Source organism: Gymnoscopelus braueri, assembly GCF_963280865.1.
Source record: "Gymnoscopelus braueri genome assembly, chromosome: 1".
NCBI lineage: Eukaryota > Metazoa > Chordata > Actinopteri > Myctophiformes > Myctophidae > Gymnoscopelus > Gymnoscopelus braueri.
Genome location: NC_137603.1, coordinates 25989315 through 26013245, shown reverse-complemented (window position 1 = coordinate 26013245; position 23931 = coordinate 25989315). Strand labels below are relative to the sequence as shown.

Here is a 23931-nt window from a genome sequence, read left to right as displayed (position 1 = left end):
ATCCATGCCCTACAAAAAAGGAAAGAAAACCTTCAATATGATTGGCTCACAAGGCTGCAGGGTGGAGCCATTTTTCATAACATGCAGTGGCTAACAGAAAAGGCTGAGGAAGCAGCGAGGGATTGATGAGATTGATATCGATTGATGAGAAGGACAGAAATAGGCCACAGACCCCCCTATTTGGTGTAATTGTTTTTATCTCTGGGACCACTAATCTACACAAAATCCACAGTGTTAATTTAACACCCTAAGGGTCCATTTGGCTCCATTTATACACTGTCGGAGTTATGGACCAGTAACGGTCCATTTGGTTCCCAACTATCAATCATTTAGCTGGGGAACCCTTGGAACCCCCAAGGACCCCTGGTCATAGAATAATTAAATACTGAGCTACAGTATAAAAAGAGAAAGATATTTAATCGGCAGGCATTGTGATTTGGTTCTTGGCCAGCTAGACAGGACAGCCGTCATATTTTATCAGTGGTGCTTTGTGTGGATGTATCTGAATATGTTAGATAATTCAACAGTTACCTATAGATACTAGTGTAGATAGACTGTGTTGTATGTAGTTGCGTCACGATACACGATATTGGGATCATGGTATCGATACGATATTAATAAATTTAAAAAAATCAATTATCAATATTGGCCAAGAGAAGTAAATTCTCACTAACTGTAAACCACATTGTTTATTGGACAGATAGACACTGTTAATAATATAAATTCCATATTGTTGTCATCTGGACTTTTTTCAAGTCCTGCCTATATACATGACTGGCAGGGTATTGTTATTGTTCCCGTCTGTGAGGGTGGCTGTGAACAAAATAACCAGAGAACGGATGGGCAGATTTTCATGGAACTTGGTAGGAATGATCAGTGGGTTGGCCTGAAGAGCTGATTAACTTTTGGGTCAAAGTGTCAAAGTCACCATCAAGGTCAGGGTCAAAATTACATAATTATTACAACTAAGTCCACTTCTTCCCAACGCCAACTCAGGTTTGTATCCTACCCCAACCTTTTCACTCTCACCCATACTTTTTGAATTGGCTTAGATGTTTTCTTATGCACTACATGTGTTTATTATGCATAAATTGTGCTTGCAGATGTTGAGTTTCCTTTGTGTATAAAATATCCTATGTGAATAAAGATTAACTAGCTGAATTTCTTGTATTCTTAACAAAACAGTGGTGTAAAAAGTACAATTTCCCACAATGTGTTTCAATTAAATGGAGGCCACCTGTTCAGTCGAAAATATCATTATAGTCAATTTGGGGGGCTATATTTCATAAACGTCCTTGTTATGCTTCCCTAAAGGTTTGCATTGTGAACCTTTTCCTCCCTAAAGGAAGTCTTGAGTGTTCATTTCATTTCATTACTTAACTTTGGTTTGGGGCAGGATGTCTGCAGCGCTGCATAACTGTAAATCAAACTGTATTTTCATTTATGAACTTTTCTGGTGCGTATTTAGCACTCACAACTAGATGACTGACCCTTAGATGACTGACAACCCCCTCCCCGTTATATAGAGTATAGTAAGAGAGAAAAAGATGGAAAGGCAGAGAGAGTTGGCTTTGATACAGGTATGCAGGGGTTTTAGATTAATGACAGGGCGTGGGGGGTAGATTTACCTTTGGATGATGAAGCGAGGCCGAGTGATATTCTTTTCTTATGGCTCTCTGCACCTGCAAGTCAAATACAGTGATTAAGAACAACTTCAGAACTATCAAAAGAAAGATACAGTCGGCATTCACACATATACACTGTATACATACAGTACAAATAATGGATCAATTGGAAATATTTTGGTTTTTCAACCATGTTGTCTTCACTGTGCGGGCAATGACACACAAACAAACCCTTACAAAGATTTTTTTGTACAAACACAAATATTTGTGTTCTTATCAGGCAATAACTGATATCTATATTGTTTAGAGTTAGAAACATTGTGTGAAAGGCTATTGGTATACAGTATATGTACATTACTGATAAATATGACATGCATATAAATATGTACCTGTACATTTTTATTTCAAATAATTCAGGGGTTGATATCAAGGTAATATAGCATTTCAAGGTCAGGAACATCCTCCTATAATTCCACAAACCTCTGAGACCAAACCTCTGAGCCCAAAAATTGTTCTGCCCGGTTCTCCTCAGTGCCTGGAGCTATTGATCTCAAATTGCACACAGCCATTGACCATTACCATGTGCATAGGACTGCGAAGCCCGTTTTTCGATATCACTAAATCTCAGCTGTTTATTCGCATTTTTATGTCAAAGAATGTCGCCATGCTTACTGTGGCTGCTCAAACTGTGCATGCGTCGCATCTACAGCCCCACTGCGTCACACTGTTGCACACACAGAACACTCGCCTCCGCGGCCGTGTATGCGCGGACACGCACATGCACGTGCGCGTTGGGGAGGCACGTGTCAGAATGTACATTATCTGTGTTCGCGCGACGACCACGTGTGTGCGTTCGCGACGGGGGACACCTCTGGGCTGGCCTCATGTACCATGGTGTGTGCTCCATGGTGTGTGTTAAAAGTGTTTTTAAAATAATAAAAAGGAACGATTTTGTACACGGTTTCCACCCAACAACAATCATATGCAAGTGTTGTCATCATTCTGTAGAATACATCTTATCAGATACAAACACACACACTTCTGAGATGAGTCGATAAGCGCGATTGGCCAAATAAAATCTTGATGTAAATTCGAAAATAATGATCAACTATAGAAAGTGCAATTTCAATAACAGCAGGCCTACACAAATACCACTGGTATGTGCAACTAAAAAGCAAGATGCAATACCATTAACAGAAATTTGGCATATAATGTGAAACTAAGACGTGCAAGGAGGTGATCCACATATATTTGTCTCCGCCAGGCCGAAAGGCATGGCAGGAGTATGTTTTACCCCGTCCATCCGTGTGTCATTTTGTCTGTGTACAGCTAATCTCTGGCACCGTTGGCTTGATCGCAGCGAAACTGTGCACACACACTCCCTGGATGCCAGAGCAGAACCTCTGCCCCAAATATTTCACATGGGCCTTTTATAGTGCCACCAGGAGGACGATTTGTGCAAAACATTTTTTGACTGTACTCCTACAGATTTTGTCCAAAAATTCCGCAAATCTGTACACAGTATCTCTATAGTCATTAAACGAAACGGGTCTTTCACATGGCCCGTGTACTCTTTTTAATATTACTCCCACGTGATCAAGACGGATCCGTCCGGTTTTTCATATTCCATCCTGAATTCCGAACATTGCTAGCCCACACTAACTTACCTGACCTGGCGGAGACCCGTGCTCTGAAAAGCACCTTTTCTAGTTTTTCTATAGTTCATTAATTTGTCTGCATATGTCCGAACTGATCTGCAGATATGATAGACTTCATCCCTAGATGCTTCATATTCAACCAATTCCTGCGGTCACTTTCTGTCCCTACTCTGTGTCACTCTGCCTATACTCCTACACTCGTCCAGTGATTTTCTTTCCACTTAGGATTTTTGCGCGATATTTGGCCTGGAAGCGGTGGTTTTAAAAAAATACATTTTACACAAAAGATTGGTAGCTTTTATGCTTGCGGGAGTGACTGCAGTGAACTGCAGATGTGTGAAGCTCTATATGCTGCAGCTGCCTTTCAACTGTGAGACATACTGTATATGGTCGCTGTCGGGAGGAAACCTCATAATGTCCTGTTACTTTTCAGGATTCAAATAAAAAAAAAATGCGATGCGTTTTGAGCTTGTAGATCTGCTATTTTTGCTACTTTTGTGTGACACTATAGTATGACAAAGTAATACCAAATAAAAGTTGAAATATGGAGATAAGAGGTTTCTGCCCAACACCAACGATATGAAATGTTACAAATGTATTAGTAACTAGACGCGTCGCAATTCAGGGCAATTGCAAAGTGTGGTTGCGCCGACGCGAGTCGCGGGTCGCTGCCGCCGGGACTCGAGGAATACGCTGGGAGGAATACCGTCAGGCTGAGCCAATTACATTGTCAGGTCACTCCGGAGATCACTTGCGTTTCATTTTGAGAAGATTGATCCCCCCAACATAAGGTTTTTGCATCAAACGGTTACATTTTGAGCATTTGTTGCGCCCCCTATGGATCAAAGTGGAAATCATTTTGGGGATTTGTTGAGTAAACCACTCTTGACATGTGATTCAAATTTGGGATTGACCGGACGTTTCGTTCGTGAGTTTGTCTTTTTTGTAAAACAGGCCCCTCCCGCTAACTTCGCAAGCCAATTACGGACGAACGGTAAGGACTATCAAAATGCCGTTTGGATAGGTTTATCGCATGAGTCCATAGATCACGTGTACCGATTTTTGTGAGATTTGGAGAAAAAAAATTAGGAAAAGGTGCAAAAAGTGTGTTTTGAAGAAAATTCAAAATGGCGGAAAATCTATCCTGACGCCTATATGGGGAGATGCGTAGTGACCCAAGGAATCCAGGGAAAAGGACATTTTGATTTTACGACCTACGGTTCAAGAGTTAAAGGCCAAAACGTAAAGGGCGCTATTATAGCGCCACCATGTGGCCGATTAGTGTAATTATTTTTTAAATAATTTCGGACTAAATTATGAACCTCCCCTCCAAATCTGGTAACTCTAGCTCTTACGGTTTCTGAGAAAAAAATACTTGAATTTGAGTTTTTTCACTTTTCCATTAAAGCGGATGGGGAAATTTAATGCACTAATAAATCAATATCAATTAAACTATTTAACCAATCTCTTAGCACAATACAAGCGCACGATTCCCGGTCAATACGGTCATTTTGACATATGGCACGAAATTGGGGAATAAAAACTGTGGGAGGAGATGCAGTTTGAAATATTGTTTATCCGGAAGGATAAAGTTCATCAAGTACTATAGTCTGGTTGCCCTGTTAGGGCAACCACACTAATTAACAAGATCATTTCACAAAAATCTTTGGTAAAACGCCAGTATTACTGGACAGTGAAGCTACAGTATGTGTTGTACTGTTTTTGATCTATTTTTTACAGCAATATTTTACAGGCTCAAACAGGCGAGTAGAGAGCGCAGCCAGCTGATCCAGAGTGTTTCAATAGTGCGTCCAGCCAGCGGGCCATTTATAATGTTGAGCATTAATGTAAATATGTACTAAAGAACCGGCATATCTGACGTAACTATCTCATGACATCGCCTGAAATTAAAACAAGGCAATTAGAAGGATGGAACCACGCAATAGGAAATGACCAATGGATCATGTTAAATAGAGCTATGGTGGAGGAAATGAGCTCTGAAAAGAACCCTGATAAGAGACAATTCACTGTGAGTAAAATCAACAATGACACCTGTTAACAGACAGTATTACCTATAGAGCACTGGCACCATTATGTTTGTGCTCAGGGGTTGTGAAGAACCAGGTGTCACGTTACACCATATCATTCAGCGGCAAGAGCAGACAGACGAGGCCAAAAAAGTGCAAAATATAAGACACTGAGGAAACAAGAAAGCAGTGGCGGAGGGGGACAGGTGCAGAGTGCACTGGCTGACAAATGATGGACACCATCATAGTAATTGAGTATTGTTGGCCAGCTTTGGTTCACGCTCCATTGTCTGTTACAGCTTGGATGTCACGAAAGGCTTGACTGAAGTCTGGGTGCTGCTGGGTCACACAGGGATGACAGATCAAAAATACTGGATGTAGTGCATTCCCGTCATGACCGCAGAAAACATGTTACCTCTGATGTATGTGCACAAAAACTGTCATTAATCATGAAGTCACTTTTTCTTTAGAAAGAAAAAAACAAACAGAAATTGGTTGTACTGAGAAGATTGTATCTACTCTCATTTATACTATAAGTTAATAATAAGTTCTATATGTAAAAAAAATAAAGGAATAATCAGTTCACACATGAATGGACAATGCAAAGTCTGCCATCTCAGTAATTTTCATTACGGAATCTTCAAGTCTGATCAGCAGAAATGAATATGTGGGTATTGTCAAATCTAAGAATTTATTTTTGGCAGTATAAGCCTACTTCTCTGTGAATTTCAAGCAGAGAACTCTAGCACTCTAGTACTCTAGTACAGCACGACTAACAAAGAAGAACATCTCTTTCAAAAAAGCCACTATGCAAATCAGTCTTAGCAATTCTGTTCATTTGACGTGTGTTACTGCACTCTCAAGCCCAACTTGTAGGTAAGATTTTTACTAATATTTATTTATGCCATGAGTTTATAATAATTGACTCAATGTTTGAATATGCAGCAGTGGATTCAATAATATCTAACTGTAAATTGCAGAATCCTATTGTATATGTATGTGTGTATGCATGCATTTATGTCTGTCCCGGGCATAACTCGGGCACCGTGAGACTGAAGAACTTCAAACTTGGTGTGTGTGGCCCCCAGATGACCCGGGGGTGTGCAGTGCCAAATGGAAAAAAACACTAATATCTGCATTCCTCCGTTAGGGTTAAATATTTCAGTGTGTTGTCACTGCTGTTGTACCCTACTGGCTCATCTGCCAGTGAGGGGCCCACACCAGGAGGACGTAGCGTCTTTTACCACTGTGTCACCCGAGTGCAGCATCGACTTCCCTGACTGGCACAGGTTGGCCAAGCTTTGCGTCACTTTTGTGTACTCTGTACTCTGACAACGGGTATTGCATAACCGTTGGGGAATGCATTCCAAACATGCATCGTTCCTGACTTGCGTGGTCCACGTGTAGGCCTGAGCCCAGAGTACACCACCAGTCTAGTAATGATAAATGTCAGACACCTTTTCAGACAGACTAACATGGAATGCCTCAATATTGAATATTGGTCTTTGATATTCGTTTAGAGAGAGAGATAGAGATAGAGGGAGATTTCTAAATAAATATGCCAAGATGAATGTATACAAAGCTCTTTTTCTTAAGAGTGGTATATAATGCTGATTGGGTTTTATAGAGCTATGATTATAAGATAAGGGTATTGCTACATTTTCAAGTCAGACACTTTGAACACAAAAGACTTAATTTGAACGGGTGGGTGAAAAACAAAACATACCCATAAACATATCATTTGTATGTGTGTGGGGTGGATAGAAACATCCCTGAACAAACCCATAAGAACTATCAAAGTGAATCAGGGTATTGTGACTTACTGCAGGGGCTGTTCTGGTGGTAAAGCAGGTGGGAGAAGGTCAGGACGGGTGCTAGATCCTGGCAGAACGTTGACCGCCCTGCCTCGTCTGCCTTGGGTAGTTCTTCCATAGTTTGCTCTCCTAGCGTATTCTGCACCAGAGCAGACTGGTCTGCCCACGCCACAACTCTCTCTTTCAACACCAGTTGCTCTAGCTCACGGTTCTCCGTCTCATCTGCTAGTGTTCTAAGTGCAGCTCCATGCAGAGCACAGTATTGTCGGCTATAAGCGGGCAACAAGATGTTCACCATTCTGAAATATAACAGCAATCAGAACAGAAAGGTGTTAAGGACGAGCGCGGCGTCGGACAAACATTGACATTCTAGTTGCTTGAGTGAAATCAGTGACACAGGTCCCTGTCAACCTACTTCTGCATACGCTCGTTCTCTTGATCCTGAATCACGGTGAGCTGGATCATCTGCTCAATGTGTTGTTTTAGGTCATCTACTTGCAGCTGCAGTCTGTGGATATGGAGGTCTTTTTTGAGGACCTGCAAGGGGTGAGAAGTGAGAACAGCCTATTCAGTTATTCAGAGATTGCCTATTTTAAAGGAATAACTACAGTACATGAACTGGCCCTCTGGCAAGAAGAATTATGGGAGACAACACAGCAGGGAAGCTTCAGGATTTCTCCTATGCCATGTTTCCTGTGAAGACCTGCCTTATCTTTGGAGAGGAAGGGTGAGGGAGGGGTGGTGGTGCAAAAAAAACAAAACAAACTCTGACGTAAGGAAAGTACGAAACAACAGCAAAGAGAACATTTGACCGGTGGGTGCATGATAGTTCTGAGCCACTTCCTGGAAAGAAGGATGAAGGAGAAAAAAATAAATAAATGGTTTTAGGTAACTGGCGGCTGTGTGAGGGATGAGTAAAGGGTATTGATTTATTCTCTTCAGTGATCCATGAGTGAGCCGGAGAAATAAAATGAGCACGCTTCTAATTACTGGGAGAACAGATGGGAAGAAAACATAGACAGTCACGACACCAGTAGAGAGATAGCCTACCTTCCAAAATAAACAAACAAAAACACCAAGCAGTGAGCCTTAAAAGCATCACAGATCACAGACATGACGGTTTTCCCCTTATCTTATTATGTTCATCTGTTCTCTTATTACCCTAAAACTGATCCAATTTACAAATCAAATAATTAGTCTGGTGAATTCTCGCCTCATATGCACTTAAATACATTTTAATGCCTAAAATATATTCAAGAATAAATATTTTGGCACAACTGGCCATTATCTTAATTGCATACATCAATTCACATAGCTTTCTAGGCTGTGGCCAGCCATTTTGTATTTGCAAGCAAGTCAAAATGAGCTACTGGCTGAAAATACAAACATATGTAACTAAACTACTGTAGCCAAGATGCAGCACCCTGAAATTATTAAAGCTGCATTGTGTGACTAGTGGCCCAGATAAACAAGTGGAATTACTATAACAAGCCGTTGTGTTTGAAAACAAGGCAGGTCTTCTCCTCCACATGTCACCTCCCTCGGGCTCCTCAGTCTATCAAATGCCTTCACACACACACACCTTTCTCCCATGGGAAAGCCTGGAAATGAGGTTACACACAGACACGCAGGCCAAACTTAGCTAATACTGGTAGTCCGTTTCAGTTTTGTTATCACGTCACGGGAAGAGATAGGTAGACCGTTGTCACAGACGTGTGCACTAATTGGCCGGTAACGTTTAGACAGCATATTGTTTTTTTACCAGGTTGCCAAACCTGGTCTATATCTACACTCGCTAGTGGTCACTTTTTCTCCTTTGGATGGACCTTTTGCGTTTTTCCTCATTGCCTGGTCATTTAGCCATTGAGGGCTCAATGTCCTCTCAGAATATGGGATCTAAAGACGACCCGCAATACTGTCTTCTGCCACTGTATGTATCTGCATCCTGGTATAATATGACTGTGTCATATTTCTCTTGTTTAAGTTTGAATAGTCCTAAAACAACAATTGACAATATTCAAATATATATTATTTTAAATGTCGATTTAAAAAAGACAATTTGACCAACATTTGGTCTGCCGTCAATCTAAGGGTGTCGCTAGAGGAATGGCCATAGGGTTATCAAAATCATTAGGGTTCATCCTCCAGGGAGCATGAAAGTGTGCAGAAGATAACATGTCAATCCAGCCTGCAGGTCTTTTTAAGCTGTGGTGCCGAAGGGGCCAGTTGTCTAGAACAGGGTTGATCTGCATGCATGTCCACAAAAGTAGACATTCTGTATGTCCCCAGAAAATTAGACCAATCATGGTGAACTACACAGCTCAGCTGACACTGCTACACCAATCAATCAGTCCTCACAACATATGGGGAGTTGCATCATGATCCGAGATTTCCAGGGAAAATAAATGCATAACCTATGGTTCAAGAGTTATAGGCCAAAAGGTAAAGCTGCCTGTTATAGACCGCCGAAGTCTGACGTCATTTACACATCCTTTGTTTGTCTACCTGGTTCGCAGTTTTCCACCCCCGTTCTGAATCCCATAGACGTATTTAATATCGCGTCAAATAAGAACTGTGTTCCAAAAATAAACAAATGACCACGGCGGGTTGACTCTTATGGATATGAAGCATCAACTGACGGTGAGAAAACGCTAATGTTACTTCCGCCAAATTAGTTACATTTTCGCCAGAAACAGACTGTATCAAATATAAGTGACTGACTATCATAAACTATACAGAACCTCCTCCCTGACAATAACGCCGACACGCGGTGTTTATTTTTGGACCACAATTCTTATATGAGACGATTCTAAGATGACCCAATGTTATTCTCCATAGAGAAATTACTTCCGCAAACCTGGGGATGAACAGTGACGTCAGGACTTCGGTGCTCTATAGTGCCACCATGAGGCCAATTATATAGCCACAGATGAGGCCGGTTTGAAAACATTGGGGTGGAATTACTTCCTTGGGAGTGTGCATGCAAAGTCTGACGGCAATCGGTCCAGCTGTTTGCAAGATTAGATGCGCAAACACACACACACACACACACACACACACACACACAGGCGAAAACAATCTCCGCCTCCTGGCCTGTCAGAGGGCGCTCGGGTGGCACATGGGCCAAGTAGCTGTCCATCACAGGTACGTTATCTACAGTAGGGTTTTGAATCCACAGCGATGCATCCGGCTTGCCGAGCATCTACACGAACACAACTGGCCATGTTCAGGGGAGGCAATCTTTCTTGCCTCCCGACTTAAAAATTGCTTGATACATTCGATTATGTTTTAACTCACATGAGTTTGTCTGTCTGTCGGGCACTGCTGGACCAATGAATCAGCGTGAAACTTTGCACACACTCGCAATCACGTTGCTTGGCGTCACAGTTTTTTGCCCTTGTTGCAACAGCTGACGGGTCAGTCAATGCACTCAACAAAGGCTACACAGCGCTGTATCAAAGACCGTCAGTGTGCACTGCTTTGTTTGAATTGTCATTATAATACATTGAGCAGTAGGCATGGCTACTAATCGTATATGTTTATATTTTTACAATGCCCAGTTAAAAAGAAAATCTCCAAACAGATTAACTCCAAATGACATAATGTAGGTTGTGTTTACCTCTGGAGGCTGGGCATCCCGCCCCAGCAGCTTCATCTCATTCTCTACCCGATGAAGCCAGCCATCATTCTCCAGGAACCGTCTTTCTGTCTCTTCCGTACGCTTGTGTATGTGCCGTCTCTTTGTGAGCAAAGCGGCCATCCTGCGCTCATGTTTACAGGTGGCCTGGTGGAAACAAAATACAAACAAAAATAGATTCAAATTCATCATAATTTACAGATGTTATATCCAAGCCTATATTTTGAGAAGTGTTATTCAGAGAGCAGTATGACGCATAACTTTGAATATCAACAATGCTCAACCAAAGGAGTAAAACTAAAGGGATGGACAACTTTGATGCTGGTGTTTGGAATGGAAAAACAGTTGGAATCAATTTGTCAGCCTCAGAAGGTTACAGTAAACCCAGAGCTGAGGCTCAGATGGCTTAGAGCAGCCAGGAATGGAGCAGCATTGTCACTGTCCCATAGGGGTGTGAAAGAGTGGCTAAAATATCCATAATGCAGAGAAAAGTGGAACAATGACTCAGCAGTTGTTGTTTCTGAGGAGATGAAATAATCTGTAGACAGCAGAATATGTATCGTTACCTTCTCAGTCTTTTCTCTGGCACAGAAGAATTGGATCTGCTGGTTGTTCTCCTCACTGTGGCGCTGGCGCAGCTCATTCTCCTTCAGTTGTCTCTCCAAATCCAGCTGTTCTTTCCTGATCTGGACCCGGCTGGAGAAAATTGTCTGCAACGATTCGGACACCCTAGAGACAGAAAACGGTACAACTTGAATATCACAATATCCACGTCCTTTACTTTTCTTAAAGATAGTCATTTGAAAATGTACATTTCATCAGGAGAAATTGTACTCTAATACAACATGATAAGCCCACTGGTATGGCCACTGAGGATGTAGAAACATTTTTTGATTCTATTCAGTTGCAAGTATTACATGGACAGCTATTCAAAGAACTGAACCGGCATTCATTAATGTGCCATGTAGCAATGGAACTCTTGCTTAGGTGCTATGAGTGGGTTATAACCTAGAGTTCATGTAAAGTGTTACACTGAAATGTTCTACAATTTCACCCAAATATTGAAACCCACTGCAGTAGCTTTTCCTCATAAATGTTGTCGTTTGGAGATGATACCAAATAATTAGAAACCGAGTCATCTCATCGTTTCGAAAGAACAATATTGTTCAGTGATCTATGGAATATTCTTATGATATTCTAGGGTTTAACTAGATCATTTCAATTTTACTGAGATAGGTGGTTACTGAAACTCATATACATAAGTTCATTTGTTTAAAATTCGGTTGACAGATGGGCTGCATATAAATGCAGTCCCTGTCAGGCAGAGGACAGGAGGTAAATAAGCAAACTGGAGTGCCGTCGCTGAAATGTGACTGCACTCTCCAATGTAACCCCTGTGACGTAGGAACCGTCGTGGCCTTGCTAGACTGCTGAATTTTTAATAGTGAAGCGTGCAGCCTCTCTACAGAGGCTCTCACTGTGCGAGTTGTGAATTCTGATGCCGATGAATGAAATGTGTGGGACTGAGACTCATTCATTTTTTCCATGCAGCGCTATCTTTACAGGTCCACCTAAAACCTGAACATCCGAGACCCTACCCGAGACCTGGGATCACAATCATGACAATGTCTCTGTACCACACAAAAATACAGGAATTCATGAGTCATAATTGTTGTGGGTCTCGGTAAATTAGAAACAGTTCAGGAGGTGCATGGACATCCCAAACATTTCGAAGGGTGCTGGATAAAACTACTTGTAGAGGAGAGAAAATGAATGGTAAATTAATTGCGAACGCGGAAGGAGGCGCTGCGAACAAGTGGAGCTTACTATGTAACCGTGCTCGGGTTGTGTGTGTGTGTGTGTCTGTCTGTGTGCATGCACTGTGGCCCCCAGAGGGCGCCAGAGTGCAGGAATTTAGACAATGCTCTGATTAAAATGCACAACAGCCTGCAACACACACACACACACACACACACACACACAGTCCGTAAATACACAATATTTTCGAGCTGCGTTCGCGCGTCTTACTTGTCTGAATTAGATTGACCTGTGGCCCTGAAGAGCTTTTTCCCCTCTCCACATTATGCTTCCTGAATCACTTAATTGATGATATAATATTCGGGAACGATGCAAGTCGGTACACCCGTTATACCTGTTGTCAGAGTACCCGTTGTAACAGTCAGTGTCCCTTTTGTGCACATAAATGGAGATCTCTTTATCTGTGTGTCCGAGTCCCTTTCATGCCCATATATGGAGATCTCTATATCTGTCCGTCCATGTCCCTTTTATGCCCATATATGGAAATCTGTGATGTCATCAGTATATGGGCATACCCCAAGCCCCCAGAAGAACCCAGTGTTTGCATTGAAGCGCATTGGACATGCTGGCCATTCATAGGTACTGCAGCTTAAACCGGCTGGGGCCACTGTAAATGAACTAGCGAAAACGGTTTCGACCAATGGGCTCGACTCACAAGCTTGCGCACGGGGGGCTGCGCACCTCAGTGACGCAAAACGCATCACTTCTGTGACGCAAAACGTGTCACAGTGGCCCCAAATAGGCTACGCCCATCACGTTTTCCAGCCCGGAAGGAGGGGTGATTTAGCCTCATGCGCTGGGTGAGCAATATCCAGTGCCCTGTCTATCGTTTTTAACTGTATGGCATACCCATGTAGGGGCATATTGGGTGGATCGGCGGTTCTGGACAACTGGTTCTCTTATGCATAATATATGGGCATATTTTCAGATCTGTGGTTCTGTACAACCGGCTATTTGAACGACTTGACGCCGGGCACCGCACTCCCTCACATGAACTACAGACGGACAGACATACATATGCACGTAGAGAGATTTTATGCATCTTATTGTAAGAAGATAAGAATAGTAGAGAACTCTATATATCTGGGTCTAACAATTGTGCCAGGGGTGAGCAAAAGGTAGATCATGAACTACCAGTAAATCACAAAGGCTGTGCAGGTAGACCACATTCCATGCGCCTAAACAAGTTCAAATTAAAATATAAAAAAACATTTATTAAGATAAAAAAAAGAAGCCTCCTCTTTTTGGCATCTGCCATTTGAATTAAGGTAACTTGATTGATTGACATGAAGAACAGCCTGTCAGCTCCCTTCACGGCTTCTATAGTAGGCTATGGGTTAATGGCTTTGGTTTCATGTAGACCGTTTTGCCAAACTATGCCTGCATATAAAATGTTTCAGGAGAAAACCAATCAATCTTCAATCATCGATAACTGAGGGGGCATGCGTCCTCTGCGGGGTAGCAGTAGTTTTTATTAAGATGTGGTACATGTGCCATAAAAACACACCATCACACCAGGATTCATCAGACCAGGCAATGTATAGCCCCACTGCAGGAGCTGCTTGTTTTTCACAAAAAAGTGGAAAAAATAAAAGAAGTGGAACTCTAAAAAGGTTTGGGAGCTGCCATACCCCATTTGTAATGTATGTTTGTTATTCTTTTATGAGTCTTTGGCACCAATGTAGCACACAGAACTTCCAGTTGACTCAGAGTTGCTCTGCACAACTTGCGTCAGCCTCCTTTGACCCCGACCATCAATGAGCTGTTTTCAACCACTGGCCTGACGTTGGCTGCATGTCCTTTGAGTTGTGAACCATTGCAGATATACACGGACACTGTTGAGCGTGAAAAGCCCAGCAGTGTTGTACACAGACACATTCAAACCAGTGTGTCTGGCACCTACCATCAAGCCCTGTTCAAAGGCACTTAAATCTTTTTTCTTCCACAATCCATGTCTTAAATAACTCATCTTTGAAAATCCTTTTTTCACATGACCACTCCCTCTCTAAACGGATTGAAAAGGATTTAACAGGTGAAATAAACAAAGCTGCATCATCAGACTCGGCTTGGGGAAGCAGACTCGCTGATTTGCTCATGCCCACTTCCATCGTTTGTTTCTAATGATAATTTTGCTCGTCTATGTTTACCAATACACAGTACATTTACATAATGGGGGGGTCTAAAGGCTTTACATGCCCACATTTAACAAAGAAACACAGCAAAGGAACCGCAGGACTATCAGTGGGTCAGTAGTCCACAGGGTATTTGTTGTAAGGACACAGCTACGAGTGCAACTGGAACTCCAATCTTGAACTATTGATAATTATGATAACAGGATCTTCACAAGAACAATGTTGGTACAACCAAGATTCACCAACTCTTGCATATGCATAGCGCTCCAGACTACCAACTTTCACACCTCTTTTTGGTCGCACCAGTACATAATTTGGTCGCACATATTCTTTTTTTGGTATGGACAGTGACTTTATCATGAAATGTAACATTGTTGACATGAAACAGCCTCATAACCTCTTAAAAATTGCATCTTTTGTGTCATATAACCATAGCCCCTAAGCTCAGCTCTAAAACATCATGGCTGCACCAAACGTCTTCCATACACAAACTGTCTAGTTGTACTTTATTCTGTCTTTCCATTTCATCTGCTTGTGGAAATGTTACTGGTTGGTTTACTGAAACACTGGTTGGTTTACTGAAACACTGTAAAGGGGGATAGAGGCCTATTTTTATCTAAAAATACGACTAGGGGCGCGTTGTTTCAAAAGAACAATTATATCTAATATTTAGGTAATTTATGTTAATTAAAGATTTTTGGGGTATCCCCAAGACAGATAGTTAAATATTTTCATATACACTGTTAACCATGCAACCACCCCATCCAGCTGGTAAGTCAATTTGATCTTAATGATCGGGCTATAACCTACACCACCATGCCTAATTAGATCCTAAACTGCCTGACCCACTTCATTATTTATTATTGACCTAAAGCCGCCTGAACTGCTGGCAAAACCACAAGTCCCATGGCTTCTGGGCCAGTTCTTGTATCACAACCGTCTACATTGGCAAATGGCTTTGTGCTCTTTTTGTCTCCAGTGGCAGCATTAGAAATGATATCTCTCACTCTCTCACACACACACACACACACACACACACACACACTTACTTTTTAAACTCTGCTTGTTTTTGAGAGGCGATCATGTTAGAATCCCCAGGCATAGAGATTTCCTTCTTGTTGTCCTCATACTCTTTCAGCTTCTTCTTCAACTCATCAATCTTTAATAGAAATACAATATAAAATTGAAACCGAGGGTTAATAAAATAAAAACAAATGCAATATTAAATTTAATGAAGAAATTATTGGTAGGAAGAACTGAGGTCAGACTATGTGAGTAGAGCTTGTTATAATACCTCTTGTCGCTGTTTTTCACATATCAATCCATACTGGCCAATGTGACTGTCCAAGGTGACAACATTGCTCTTCAGCTAATGGCAGAGAGAGATTTATTTCAAAACAAGGATTTTACTTTGGGTGGAATTAATAATATAACAGTAATTGAAGGATCCCTTCATTGCTTCATTGAAATTCACAGCAAACAATTAACTTGACAGAAAGCTAATATGATTCAACTAGTGTTGACCTACCGAGGTCTTTATCTCCTTGGCCCTGTTGGCATACTTCAGCGTGTTTAGGGTGTCGTCATATGACAGGGACGAGGGGCTGACATTGGCTATCATGACTGTCCTGCAGTTGCCTCCCAAGGAGTCCTTAAGAAGTCGGGTCAGCTTGCTGTCTCGGTATGGTATATGAGCCGACTTCTTACGCTGAAAACAAATTAAAGACACATCAGCTTATTTAACAAGTGCATAATGCATACCATGTACCAACCCACAGGGCATGTGTGGCAAAATGGTGGATGATGAAGTTATGTGGTTTGTTTTAAATACATGATGACAAGTTTGGGTTGGTCAAGTAATACCTGAAATACAAGCTGGCGAAATAAGATTAAGACAAAATATGTGAAAAGCTTTGTGTATTTATGGGAGGGGGGAATAAAATAAAATTGAATTTCTGAGTATATGATCACCCTGAACCTGCAATTATTTTTTCAGTATATTGAACCCTGAACTGCGTGCCTGTTTTCAAACAAACAAACACGAGTCAATTAGAATTGGTGAAGTGTAAGCCATGGTTGCCAACTGAGGTTCTAGCCAGGTGCTGTTTCTGTTTAGTTGCACCTCAACTGGTGTAATAGTGGTAGATGCGTAGCTGTGAGTTTGATAGTGGCTGAAGGGTTTCATTATTGTCTTGATTAATTCCCAGCTTTGATTGCAATGTTTTCCAATTCATTACCCGCAATTTTGCTCTCACACAATGCATCAAACCTTTTTGACCAATTTCTAAAAAAGTTACACTGATCACAAATATCAATTATGTATATCTCTGCAATCTCTAAAGACAAAACTGTTGTAGCTTTTCACTGCCATGGTCCATGTCAATAGTGGTCAGTTCTTTCTTAAGAGTCCCAAAAGGGGCAAATAATGACCATGGTATACTCTATATACAGAGGGTGCAGCATAATTTAAGTCGTCTGAACACTCGTGCAAATATTAACTGATGTTTTGTAAAACGTTCACGCATGTACACACCCAGACCTTTTCTGATGTAGACCTCTTCATAGGGTCCACATGTGGGGTAGATTTAATGTTCTTGTTGAATAGAGCATGAACACGCGATTGCTGGGCTTCAGAAGACTTGGATTATGCTGCACACGCTTTATGGAGTAATTCTATGCACATTGTATGCCCTGTTTAGTTTTCAGCTCATATTATGAGGCCTAAAGAAATCTAGGGCAAACACTAGACATTATTCTTGTGGTATGCAGACTCCTAGCTAATTGTTTGCTTACCAGCTGTTAGTTCTGACACAAGGCAATACACCTGTGACATCCAGAAGTGCATACACAGTACACGTCTGTGGTCGAGACAGTGGACAGCCAAGAGATGTCTCGAATTAACAACTGCCAGTGCAAAAAAATAACAGACGGTGCCCATAGACTCCTGTGGTAAGACAGCTTTTTATCCAGTTACGGTTCACCAGTTTTGATTAAGATTTGTATTCAATATTTTTACTTTGGTTATAGAAAAACAGCCCACGCTGTAACAATCATTAGGATATTAGGCTTAAATATAACCATGAATCTGGCTGCGTTATTGACAAAATGTGTCCATATACAGTACACATTCTGTGACTCAACAGTTGCATGTTCTGTCAACGGTGGTTAATACTGAAATATGGACATTGTGCAATGTATGCTAAACTATGGCAATATCTCTGGAGTTTTTGCTACTCTGAAGGAGCAAGGCCAGGTTAGTCAGACACTAGGCACTGTATGGGTGTAAAACTAGACAACAGAGTTGAATAAAGACAGAAAGTAAAACCAAGAGTCATGACATTGGCTCATAAGCATCAACACTGGAGCACTAAGACAGCTCTGTTTACAACCACAGGTGAAGCTCATTAAGACTAAACTATGTGGTTTGAATCAGCAGCCACTGAAACCAATAGGAAACCAACCTCAATATGAAGAGTTAAGGTTGAGTTACTGAAACTGAAACGGACACCCTGACTGGTCTGCACTGCAGTCACTGTGCAGCTGGTCTATAGCTCTGTCTTTAATAATGACATAGATAAACTCCAGCTGCAGGTGATTCACAATCTCATGGAGATTCAAATGGCAAGAATTCAAAGGAAAGGCTATAGAAACACAGAAGGAAAAAAACAATCTCTTCTCTGGCTTGCAGCTGCCTTAGCTTCAATCAGCACTACATTTGGATTTAGCAAACTCATATTTTACATAAGGGGTATTTATGACAATTAGGTAAGTCTTCCTTACTACATTAAGATGCGATACTTTGGCAATCACATTTGAGCAATCACTGGCAAATAAATCAATAAATGAGTGAACTTTCCCTCCACAAAGAAAAGGCAGGCACTGATGTAAATCAGAGCTGGAAAGTAGCCAATCACTGAAAGTGCTGCAAATAATAGTCATTTTTATCTGAACTAAGTAACAAGTTGAAAATTACATACTGAGTATGTAGCAGATGTTCCTGTCTGGTAAACAAACCACCACCTCATTTGAGACATAAATTCCCTGTGGGCCTACAGTAAACTGTACAGCACTGGTAACCTTTGGGATGGGGCGGTGTTGTGGTTGGTACAGCTTACAAAAGGAACAAAAATGCAACACTCGATTGGTGGCCAGTACCAGACTGATCCAGCACAGCAAGGACATAAAGATATCTTTCCCCAAGAATGAAACAAGCTGGTCGGGACGGGTCACATTTCACTATGGCGGTGGCACGTTTGTGCAGCATTTCCTAAATGCATGTGGCCTGCTTGCGCTTGGTCCCCTGGGACTGGTGCGTAAAACGAGACGACTGGTTGACAGGTTAATGTATGCAACTGGAATGAAATAATACCCAAATACTCAGTTGACTCCCCACTTCCCAGGCTCCTTGAATCATAGGGAGGTCAGTTGTTTACTCTATATTCCTTAAAAATGTCAGCTTGATATTGTCAGGCACATGATATGATGTAAAATGACAAATTATCCCATTTGGGATGGAAGTAGAGTAGCAATCAACAGTTTTTGCTGAGCAACTACAAGTATAAAAACAAAAATACTTGCAGTAATTTCACATATCTAAACAAACACCATCCAAACACCAGAAACAATGGTCTGCAAATGTGTTAATCTAATCCATCCATATATTTTGTAATGCACATACACAATTTCAGGATCCTGCAATGGCATTGTACAAGGTTAGCATAATATTGTTTGTGGCTTTTGGTATTAGCCTTTACCAGTACCAAGAAAACAACTAACGGGGGCAGTTATGGGGTTAAATTGAAAGTGTTAATTGTAGCCCAATCACTCATTCTAATTGGTCAAGATTATTATATATTTTTTTAGTACTATTCAATGTGTGGGATTTATTGTCACAAGAATATCGTGCGCGCGCGCGCACACACACACACACACACGCACGCTTCGTTGAATATTAAATCCAGAAAAGCGACATTCAATAAAGCTGACAACAGCCTTAAAAGCATGTGGTAGAAGTACTAACACAAAGGAAAGTGTTTACTGTATTTCTTTTCTGAACCAGAATTAATTAATTGGCATAGTATCTTCCCAAACACAAGGAATTTGTCTAAACAAGTTGCTCTCTATGTTCACTCAAAACACAAATAGAAATGCAAATTTCAGATAGAAAAGCTAAACTATCAAAAACGAATACGAAATGTCAGCTGACATAGTTTGAGCATATACATGTCTCAATGATATGTATAATATATAAGGGCTTGTCTGCATGCCTAACTAGGCAGGCATGGCAGAATGTTGCACTGGCTACAGTGTACTTAGAGAACACGTGTATAATGTAACATTGAACAATGTAACATTGAATACCGCATTCTTTCAGGCTTAGCTTTACTTATGCATGCTTGAATTACACACAAAGTAGTGCATCTAAGTAGTACTCATAGACAGGGGCAATTAGGGACAATTTTAACTTACCTTGGGATCAGCAAGAGCATTGATAACATTCCCTAGAGCGAGAAGTGAGCGGTTGATGTTTGCGCCTTCACGGAAACGTGCTCCTTTGGTATTGGTGGCGCCGGCTCTCTCTGAGCCCGCCAGGTCTATAAGGCTCATTTTGGCCACACAGGACTTTGGATTGAGGCTGGCAGTCTTGTCCGTCTGCTTCAAGTAAATCTAGAGGATGAGAAACACAAACATGTCAACTCACTGTCAATCACATGGTGAATGACAAGAATATTTAGAGGCATGCTGTCCTGTGGTTGAAATCTGTTCAAAGGCATCAGTGTTTAGAGTACTAATGATCATTACAATTAGCCTTAGGCCTGGTTCACTTTCCCTAATTGAAATACCTGAAATACAGCATGGGAGCGAGAAGAGTTGGCATTCATATCAGTGGGGTGCTGTGTCCTGTTTTGATTGCCGAATTCCAAAGCCTCAAGAATGTGGTCTGCAGACTTGGGCTTCAAAGAGTCAAGAGGAGAATGACGAAGTGTTAGAGCAAAAAGCATTTCAGTTGTAGCCATCACAATTGCACTGTGAGCTGTGTTGGTGTTCTTTCTGTTCAACTGCCCATCAGATTATATTAGTGTGCAGTGCACATGCCCATCACATAGAGTAGTACCAAAACTCATCAAAAATAGTTTTGAATCTGAACTTCTGATTGGTGACAAATTATACTAGTTGAAAATGGACGAAATTATCCGATAGATACTTCAGATGTAAAAGCCTGACAAACTGACAAAACACAGATGTACTGTGATTTGATGCATGATGGAGGTCAGAGTGACCAAAACATCAATTTATTTTAATATGCTAATGATTTATTAGAATAAAGTCTTTAATGATAGAGCCTTTATTCTTGGGTCATTATACATACATGTGAAATCATTTTAAATATAGAAGTGTACACATTAAAGTTCTTCAGTGTAAAAAAAAAAGAAGAAAAAAAAACATTTCCAAAGTTCACACTCCAGATTTTACCGGAGTAATAAATCAAGTTTGATTTATTACCGCTAAAGAGGCTGGTGTTTTTGTAGGCCACAGTTCAGGCTCAATTTACAGGGTTTTGAGAATACAGAAGTTCCTTGTTTACATTTTTCTAAAATTAAATTCAGTGTAGCTCATGCTTTTTAAATGAAATGTATACATGAATAAAGATTGATTAATTTAATTCTAAACGATTGGCACATTTATCCTTTGTAAATGGGTTAAAAGGCGAATCCTGAGAGATGTAATTCAAAGGTATGTTTATCATGCTAAAGGTTTTCTTGTTTAAGGGTCTTACAATACTGTCCGAAGTGTACATTTCAGCCACTGACTGTTCCAATAACTTTGCTTTTTGATATGAATCAGTGTTGTAAATGTAAGAAACTGCAGGTGGCATGAAATGCATAAGATTGTGTCTTAATGATTTGTATTCACTGAATTTAGTAAGGACTACTGATGTATTATCGTTAAAGTTATACTAGGTAACCTTTTCAACAAAGGTTAAATTGTATATCTTTTGTGAGTGGCAAATGTTTCACAACACCCACTCCATGAATTTCACCCCCGAAAGCCTTTTCTATTATGATTTCTATTGAAAAGGTGGCTCGGTGAGCCTTTCCCGCGAAAATGACGTCATCCGGCCGGAAAACGGAAAAGGAAATGCACCGGTTTCCTGTTTGGCCAGGAATTACCGCACCGGTTTCCTGTTTGGCCAGGAATAACAAAAAGGAATCTCACGCTGTTTTTAAGAGATTTTGAAGATTGAAAAACAACAGAAAAAGAAAACACAGCTCACGGTAACTAAAGCTCCACTGGCTAAGAGAAACGATCCACAGATAGTATAAAACAATTAAAAGAACGCTTTTTGAAACGCTTCCGTCTTCCGGTGAAAACAAATGGAATTCTGGGTAACGCAGGAATAAACGAACGGCCTGCAGTGACGGTAATGACCAGCAGAGGCTGCTAAAAATCGTTATTTGTGGACCTGCATTGTACTACTTTAAATTAAGGTGCACAAGAAAAAGGGAGCTGCGTTGCTTTTATAAGCAAGTGCAAATATGCTGGCATTAGGCTCCAAACAATCAATATGCAGTGCTGAACTGCTCAAAATTGTTCATGAAGAAATATCTCTGCCAGGCAAAAGGCTGGGGACGGAGATTATGTTTTCTTACTTGTGTGGCTGTGTGTGTTGAGCTAATCTCACAAAATATTAGTGTGCAAGCTGACAGAGTAGACCATGGAAGTCACTCCACCACAAATGTTTCAAGTCGGCCTCATGGTGACACTATACAAGCCCACTTCAAATGTTGGCCTATAACTCTTTAACTGTAGATCGTACTGTAGATCGTACAAAATTGAGTTATTGGATCATGACAACACTCCCCATATAGCCTGGTAAACCTCCTGGTCTCGTGAATTCACATTATCATGTGTCTTCTGCAGACCGGTCTGGCCCCAATCAATCCCCTGGTGGGCGTTTTGCAGAAACCAAAAGGTGGAAGAGCCAATCAGCGTCTGCGCTCAGGACCTGTGTTTGGCTCTTCTACATTTTGGTTTCCGCAAAACGCCCGAGCAGCGATTGGAGCCAGACCGGTCTGCAAGAGAAGACGCATGATAATGTGAATTCACGCGACCGGGATGGTTTACCAGGCTACTCCCATTTATTGAAGACCATGTATATTTTAGGCATGAAACAAGGTGACTATCAATACATATTCTTGTCCATTCTTGTATGCACCAAATTCCACAAAAAGAGAACATCAACGATAGAGATTAAGTTGACAGTTGCCATCCCTAAATATGGATTATAATTGTCACTAACCCGATGCAATGTGAGGCCTGTCACCACGACTCCTTTAATTGTGTCCTCCCTCACTGCCAGGTTGCCAACATTAGCCAACAAGTCTCTGATCTGCTCATTGTAAACCTGCAAACATGAAGAAATAAAGCATAAATCAGTGGCAGATTATGAACATTCTGCAGATGATTTTTATCTATTAGTACTAACATTTAGTTATAATTTTCCTATAAAACACTGGAAAATAATTTTGAGTAGTTTATGAAGGGCTTAAATATTTTTTTGGTTCAAACTATGTTTTTTGTTACAAATGTAAATCTATATTCTGATAGTAATGATTACTATAGTTTTCGTTCATTAACAGGTCTCCCCGTCTCTCCAGTTCTTTATAAATACATTTCAGGTGGGTTGCCAATTTCAGCCATTCACTCCAATTTAACTTATCCTGTATCCGAACTTGAAACATTATTTTCTGTTTACATAAGAGCTGGAGACTGAGACAGGTAGATCCCTGTAACTGAACAAAACACTCTATAGCAATTATTACCACACACACACACACACACACACACACACACACACACACACACAGAGCACCTTTTAAGATGTATTCAATGGACACTATAATTCTGTACATTACAGTTCATGGTTATCATGATCTCTACAGATGTTTTTTTTTACAATACACCTCATACTAACAGAAAATTACTCGCTCCGTTTTGACCTTTGCCGCCAGATTTCTACGATTCCTATGTTGCATTGCATGGACATGCATCAGCCTGGAAATCCCATGTCTATGGCTGCAATCGCATATAATAAAAGTGATTCAGGTTTTCTGAAGACAACGGCTATGATGCCATAACCATAGTGACCAAGAACACAGTCACACATACAGTCACTGGTGTTGGTACCTAAAATAACAGTAAGAGGGTCTTCAAATTC

General features: G+C 41.0%; 1 protein-coding gene across 2 annotated transcripts in view; it reads right to left on the bottom strand.

The window, feature by feature from the left end:
* Positions 1-23931, bottom strand: part of kif18a (kinesin family member 18A) — a 35200-nt gene that overhangs the window by 5467 nt on the left and 5802 nt on the right. For both annotated transcript variants that reach the window (XM_080418351.1, XM_080418352.1), the window contains exons 4-14: positions 23014-23118; positions 20555-20665; positions 20181-20378; positions 16240-16419; positions 16006-16080; positions 15761-15870; positions 11328-11490; positions 10744-10908; positions 7540-7661; positions 7134-7423; positions 1629-1682 (exon numbers count right to left, since the gene is read on the bottom strand). In XM_080418351.1, coding sequence (XP_080274477.1) covers positions 1629-1682; positions 7134-7423; positions 7540-7661; positions 10744-10908; positions 11328-11490; positions 15761-15870; positions 16006-16080; positions 16240-16419; positions 20181-20378; positions 20555-20665; positions 23014-23118 — 1573 coding nt within the window. The remainder of the gene's footprint in view (positions 1-1628; positions 1683-7133; positions 7424-7539; positions 7662-10743; positions 10909-11327; positions 11491-15760; positions 15871-16005; positions 16081-16239; positions 16420-20180; positions 20379-20554; positions 20666-23013; positions 23119-23931) is intronic.